At 55.3% G+C, this 6,844-nt stretch overlaps 1 protein-coding gene across 1 annotated transcript; it reads left to right on the top strand.

Moving 5' to 3' along the window:
- The first annotated feature begins 468 nt into the window (after nucleotides 1–468).
- FOXI1 (forkhead box I1) lies at nucleotides 469–4,967 on the top strand. The gene is made up of 2 exons (XM_004271984.4): nucleotides 469–2,209; nucleotides 3,634–4,967. The coding sequence occupies exons 1-2, from the start codon at nucleotides 1,633–1,635 to the stop codon at nucleotides 4,191–4,193; spliced, it is 1,137 nt and encodes a 378-aa protein (XP_004272032.1). The 5' UTR covers nucleotides 469–1,632; the 3' UTR covers nucleotides 4,194–4,967.
- The last annotated feature ends 1,877 nt before the right edge of the window (nucleotides 4,968–6,844 follow it).

The raw sequence follows: 6,844 nt of genomic DNA, 5'->3' as shown, positions 1-6,844 counted from the left end.
GCAGGGAAGGATTCCTGGGAAGCACCTCCTCCAGCTGGGACAGGAAGCAGCCTCCTTCTTCGGCCTTGAAGACACATGAGGTCCGGAGGAGGTGAGAGGAAGTTGAATGGGGAGAAAGAAGGAAGTAGAGGCAGGAGGGCCAGAGGGAGGTGGTGACCGGAGAGGCTGGCTCAAACTTTTCTCCGATCTGCTGATCCCAAAGAGAAGTGTCCAGCTGCTCTAAAACCTGCTCAGGGGCAGCTGCCTGCCCTCTGAGAAAGGGGACCCACCCGCTCCGCAAGCTGAGGGCCTGCCCTGGGATGGAGGGGCGGCTGGGATAAGTCATCTCCAAGCCCACAGATGGAGAACGGAGCCCAGGGAGGGGACGGACTGGCCACAGGCAGAGAGAAGCCGAACTGGGCTGGGGCACCTGCTTCTGGAGCCTGGGGCAGAGATGGGGTGAGGGGAATGGGCTGTGGTGGGCTCTGCTCCTGGCCTCAGCTCCTGGGTCCCTGGGGGACTCTGCAGGCTGAAACATGAAGGGACTGTGATCAGATAAGGAACCAGAGCCTGCTTTGTCTCTGCAGCCAGAAAGAAACCTGGAGAGTACAAGTTCTCTCTCATTTTCCCCTGGAGCCCCATTCACATCCTCTTCCTTTTGTTGTTATTTTTAGGAGCTCCACTGCCCCTTTGGGAGAATCCGCAGGCCTTTCTCTGCCTGCCTGCAGTGTGTGTGTGTGTGTGTGTGTGTGTGTGTGTGTGTGTGTGTGTGTGTGTGTGTGTGTGTGTGTGTGTGTAGGGAGATTGCCTATAACTGCCTGTCCTTTTGAAACTGACCAGAGGTGCTTCCGATTCTCCAGGACCAGCTTCTCTCCTGCAAACTCCAGAAGATGTGTCTTCACTTCAAAAGACCCCAAAATGTGGCTTCTCATAAAGTGTCCCCTCCAATCTGGGTGAGGTGTCAGGGTGAGAAGGAAGTGGGAGACAGAGGGGCTGGGGAAGAGACACAGAGATGACGTGAGACAGAGAGAGAGAGACCAATAGTGAAAGGAAGAGGGAGAGAAGCAGAGGTAGTGAGGACATGAGTGAGAGGAGACAGAGGTAGAAAGATCTGGAAACAAGCTCAGGGAGAGACAGAGAGACTGTAAGAAGGGAGAAGCAAACAGCTCAGTGCATAGAGAGAAGGGAGGAGACCAAGAGTGAGATGCAGAGAGGATGGGAGGAGAGAGAAGGAGAGTGAGAGGGTAGAAAACTCAGAAGGAGAGAAAGGGGAAAGGCAAGCTGAGACAGAATGAAGGAGGAACCGGGGAACGTGCTGAGGAGAAAGAGGGGAGACAGTGAGGAGGGAGGAAAGGCAAAGCAGAGGAGGAGAAGACAGGCGCCCTTGTCCTTGTTAATATCCGCGAGGAAGCTGGCCGAGCGTGTCCTTATGGGCCCTGCCGTGGCCATGGCCAGCAGGGAAGTGCCCCTCTGGTGACATGGGTGGCAGTCGAAGGAGGGAGGGGCAGGTCTGCAGCAGGTGGCCGCCCCTGGGTGGGGCCGCCAGCGGAGCCCTGGGGTATAAGTGGGAGGCCCAGCCGGCTGAGCACCTGTCAGGGCCAGCTCCCCTGCGCAGGTGCCAGGCAGGTGGCTCCGGCCGAGCCCAGCCCCAGCATGAGCTCCTTCGACCTCCCAGCGCCCTCCCCGCCCCGCTGCAGCCCCCAGTTCCCCAGCATCGGCCAGGAGCCCCCCGAGATGAACCTCTACTACGAGAACTTCTTCCACCCCCAGGGCGTGTCCAGCCCTCAGCGGCCCCCCTCCTTCGAGGGCGGCGGCGAGTACGGGGCCACCCCCAACCCCTACCTCTGGCTCAACGGGCCGGCCATGACCCCGCCGCCTTACCTGCCGGGCGCCAGCGCCAGCCCCTTCCTGCCCCAGACCTACGGGGTGCAGAGGCAGCTGCTGCCCGGCGTGTCCGGGCTGGGGGGCGGCGACCTGGGCTGGCTGCCTATCCCCTCGCAGGAGGAGCTGATGAAGCTGGTGCGGCCCCCCTACTCCTACTCGGCGCTCATCGCCATGGCCATCCACGGGGCACCCGACAGGCGCCTCACCCTCAGCCAGATCTACCAGTATGTGGCCGACAACTTCCCCTTCTACAACAAGAGCAAGGCTGGCTGGCAGAACTCCATCCGCCACAACCTGTCTCTCAACGACTGCTTCAAGAAGGTGCCCCGTGACGAGGACGACCCAGGTAAGGAGTCGGAAGGCTCAGTCCTCCCGACACCCCATTCTAGAAAGTCCTGAATATGGCCGTGCCCCCCGAGACTGGGGACCAAAGGGAGTCACCTGTAAACATGGACCCTGGAGGCAGATGTGGGTTTGGATCCTGGCCGTGCCGCTGACCAGTCAGGGACCTGTGAGCCTCAGTTTCCCCATCTGAAAAATAGGAATGTAAGAGTGGATCCTTCACAGGCTTGTGGGTGGCGGGGTCACGAGATGATGTATGTGAGGTGTTTGGTGCTAACGAGTGCTCGATGGACTGCAGTGATGGTGACAATTAACCTGAATCCCCAGAATCCAGCATGTAGGAAGTCCTTTGCCGGCAGGGGATGGGAAATGAGTGCTTGGACTAGATAAAGGCAAGTGTATCCTAGGCCTGATGGGAAGGGACCAGTGTTTGTGAAACAACCAGTAAGGGCCACATTATGCTGCCTGCCCTAGTTACATGGTTTCTTTGACTCCAGCCCTGTGGGGTGGCTCTTAGGAAACCCATTTTACAGATGAGGAAAATAACACCTAGAGGTGAAGCAGCCTGCCTCGGGTGACACAGAAGGATGTGACAGTGACGGAGAATGAATCTGAATGGAGGTGACTCACACCACAGTGTGAATTTTTTAATGAGCAATTTCTAAAATATAGAGACGTACACAGAGTAATATATTAAATAGTCATGTGTCCATTTCCCAGAATTAAAGTCCACTCTTGTCCCAACATAGGAACCCAGGGTACCTCTCAGAGGAACCCCACCTCCACCCTCTTTGAGGCTTGTGTGGGCAGGACTGTTTGTCCCCCAGAAGAGGGTGAGCATCCCATCCAAAGACTGGCCTCACCCTCAGGCCGAGAGACTCAGGCAGGCAGGGTTCAGATTGTCCTTCCTGGCTACAAAGCCCCTTTTATACATCTAGCCTTAGCCCTCTCTCACAGCCAGCCTGAGGAAGAAGGGACAGGTCCAATGGGCCCACTTCTCATGCTAGGAAACTGAGGCTCACCCAAAGCCCCTCAGTCCGAAGCAGGGACTCAAGTCCATCCTTGGAGTTCACCCCCGAGACTTTCAGGGAGCCCTGAATTTCTCCCTGTGTTTTCTTTTACATCAGTAATGGAAGAAGCCCCACCCTCACCTTCCCCCAGTACTTGAACTTCTTAAAGAGACCACACTGTAAACTCCTTCGTGGCTTAGGCCTCTCTTGTTTTGTGCTCCCAGGGTGCCTTGGTGTGAGGTGGGTGCTTCAATAAAGATCCGTGTGCTGCGGCCTTGGAGGGGGTTTGTGGAATTCCTGTTTTGTTCTCTGCCTTTCTGCATTTGTTACCTTCGATTTTAGTCTGTGACAGTAAGAAGGAGCAGAAGCAAAGCATCGGCTCCGTCTCTCTACTTACCTTCTCCTGCTTTTGTGCCAGGCAAAGGGAATTACTGGACCCTGGACCCCAACTGTGAGAAGATGTTCGACAATGGAAATTTCCGCAGGAAGAGGAAGAGAAAATCGGACGTTTCCTCCAGCACGGGCTCCTTGGCCTCGGAGAAAACGGAGCCCAGTCTCCTGGCAGGCAGCCCCAAGACCACGGAGGCCCAGGACATCTTGGATGGTGCTTCGCCGGGTACCACCAGCTCCCCAGAGAAGCAGCCCTCGCCGCCCCCGCCGGGAACCCCCTGCCTCAACAGCTTCCTCACCACCATGTCAGCCTACGTGAGTGGGTCAAGCCCCATGGGCCGCCCTGTGGCCACGCCGGGACTGAGCCTGGAGCCCGCTGACAAGGTGGGGCAGAACTTGCTGAACTTCAACTCCTACACCCCACTCACCAACTTCAGTGGCCACGCGGGCGGGGGGGAGTGGGCCAGCCCCACACCCAGCAATGCTCTGGGCTACGGAGGCTCCGTCCTCAACCAGTTCAGCCCTCACTTCTACAACAGCGTCAACACAAACAGCATCCTCTACCCCAGGGAGGGCACCGAGGTCTAGAAACACAACAGCTCCTGAACCAGATGGACATGCTCGGGGTCCTCCATTTCAGCATCCAAGTGGTCCAAGACCTCCAAACTGCCCAGACATACACAGGAGGCTCAGAGGAATTCATCGTTTTTCTAGAACACTGTGTAAACCTTGTGTTTATCACATATCCATCCACAGACCTACAACCAGCTTTGCAGTAGAAATACTGGTGCCTGCATGACAGTAATCAACTCGGCCATTTATTGAGCACTTACTATGTGCTGGGTGCTGTACTAAGCTCTTTGAAGGCGTGATCGTACTTTCTATTTACAGCCACCTTGTGAGGGTCATATAAACCTCCCCATTTTACAGATGAGAAAACTGAGGCTTGAGGAAGTTAAGTAACTTTCCCAGGGTCATACAAACTAGGAAGCGGCAGAGCCAGGAGTCAAGTCCAGGTCTCTATGACTCCCAAAGTTTGGGCCAATGAAGGCTGGGACGGAGGAATTGGTTGAGCAGCCAGGGAAGGTCAGTGTGGAGAGCTGATGAGGGCAAGCATATGCAAATCTCCCCACTGCCTTCTGGCCGTCCTTCAAATTTAGCACCAGCCCTAGGCACATCTCATCTTGGTCCAAGTCCTCATTCTATGGCCCCCAACTTACCTGCCGACACTCCTTTTGCTACTACTCAAGGGAGAAGCCCAGATCTGTGCCCCTGCAGGATGATGCGTCCAGCCTCTCCCCACAGAGGGATGTTGCTTCCCCAGCCCCGCAGACCATGAGCAGAGCAGGGAGAGGAGCAGTGTGCACTGACAAAATCTTGTAAAGCCCAGCTTCCTGTGTGCACGTCATGGACCAGTGAGCTGGAGGTGGCTGAGTCTGCCAAGAGAAACAAGGCTGAATAAGTGCTTCCTTTTTTACAGCCCGGGAGGGGCTGCAGACCGCCACAGAGGGGTCCATGCGTGCTGCTCCTGGAATCTTTTTCTTGTTTTGTATGTACTTTACATGCCTGTGACGCTGCATCACAGCACACCCTGGGAAGTATTTTTTGTTTTCTTATGTACTTTTTAATTAAAAAAAAAAAAATCTACGTGTGTCCCTTCCTTGTGAGTTTTCCTGTCCCTTGGCTGCTGGTTGACTCAATATGGGGCCAAGTGCAGCCTGGAGCTGAAGGCTTTTGAGACAAGAGGCAGAGAAAGAATGGGTGTCAGGCTCTTTCCCTCTGCCACATTGGCATGCGGACAGGACAAAGGTCCCCCCAAAAAGAGGAGAGCTTGTGGGACACAAAATGTGGCCCGGATTACGGCTCATGCAATCGTCATTCCTGTGTTATGATCACGTGATCCCCCTAACAGCCCTGTGCAGGGAGTGGTACTAATCCCATCATTATACAGATGAGAAAAACGAGGCTCAGAGTGCTTGAGCAAATTTCCTCAAGTCCCCAGGCCGTCCCTGCCCACATCTGACTCTGCAGCTCATCTGTAGCACAGCCTCAGATGCGGCTGACCGTAGTGGCAGTGACAACAGTCCTCTTGGCTACAATTCGCCGAGGACTGTGGGCAGGCCCTGGGCCAAGTGCTGTGCAGGGGGAGCTCTTTTATCCTCACAACAGCCCACAAGTGTGGACACTGGCGAGTGACTGGGGTCCTGGCACAAGGCCTGCCGGATGACGTGTGCGTGGAAGCTGGAGGTCTTCTAGTTGGAGAGCCCTCCTCAGACGCCCATACCGAGGGCTCAAGCCATACCAAGCTGCCTCCTCAGACTCTGGGGGGCTCTCTTTCCCTGGAGTAAGAGAGGAGGTGGTAAACAGCGATGATGATGGTGATGATGATGACATTCATTGTAGGTTTACGACATGCCAGGCACTGTGTTAGGACTTGACCTGCCTTACTGCATTTAATCCTCCAAATAGTCCAGTGCAATCAATACTACTATCTCCACCGTATAGGTGAGAAAACTGTAACTTACAGAGAGATTCTGTAACTTGATCAAGGACACACAGCCAGGATTCGAACGCAGATCCATCGATGCCATGGCTAAAACCCTTCTCCACTGCACCTGGCACTGGGGAGCCCTGGACTCACCATGAGAGAGCAAAACCAGGAAAACCGAGATGAGAACAAGCGGGCCTCCTTAAAAACCCCTCAGATTGTTTCCTGGGGAACTCCATTCCACAGAGACCCAGACTTCTCCTGGCGGTAGAGGCAGATGCAGTGCTGGCTAAGGAGGTAAAGGGAAGGGATACAGTCTCAGACCATAAAAAAAAAACCTTAGAAAACTTGGAACAAGCTGACCTCTTGCTGCACAGAATGGAAACCTGAGGCTGGAAGAGGAAGGGACCCCACAAATGTCTCCGGTGAGATGGAGTCGGAGGCAGAGTTGGAATGTGGGTCCCTGAAGGCTGCACCAGGATTCTTTGTCACACTAGATCCCACTGCCACCAAATTTGCCCAGACAGACACCCCCCTCCGTGAATAATCTCCGCGCCCGCTCTTTGAGCCCCACTCCTTTCCCACGACGGGTCTGCCGGGTGTGCAGTCTGGACAAGGCACCCGGTGTGAAGGGGCCCAAACAGAGTCCAGCCTAGCCCCCCGGGAGGGAGGTGGCGATTTAGAACCCAGGTCCACAACACAAAGTCCCCACTCTCCTTCAGCTCAGAATGTAATGGGCACGGCAGTAGAA

The sequence above is a fragment of the Orcinus orca genome, chromosome 3, assembly GCF_937001465.1.
Source record: "Orcinus orca chromosome 3, mOrcOrc1.1, whole genome shotgun sequence".
Taxonomy (NCBI): Eukaryota; Metazoa; Chordata; class Mammalia; order Artiodactyla; family Delphinidae; genus Orcinus; species Orcinus orca.
This window is presented reverse-complemented; position numbering and strand designations above follow the sequence as displayed.

Coding starts and splice junctions, on each gene's coding strand:
- FOXI1 (XM_004271984.4), top strand. CDS start 1,633: ATGAGCTCCTTCGACCTCCCAGCGCCCTCCCCGCCCCGCTGCAGCCCC. Junction 2,210..3,633: donor CCGTGACGAGGACGACCCAG/GTAAGGAGTCGG, acceptor CTTTTGTGCCAG/GCAAAGGGAATTACTGGACC.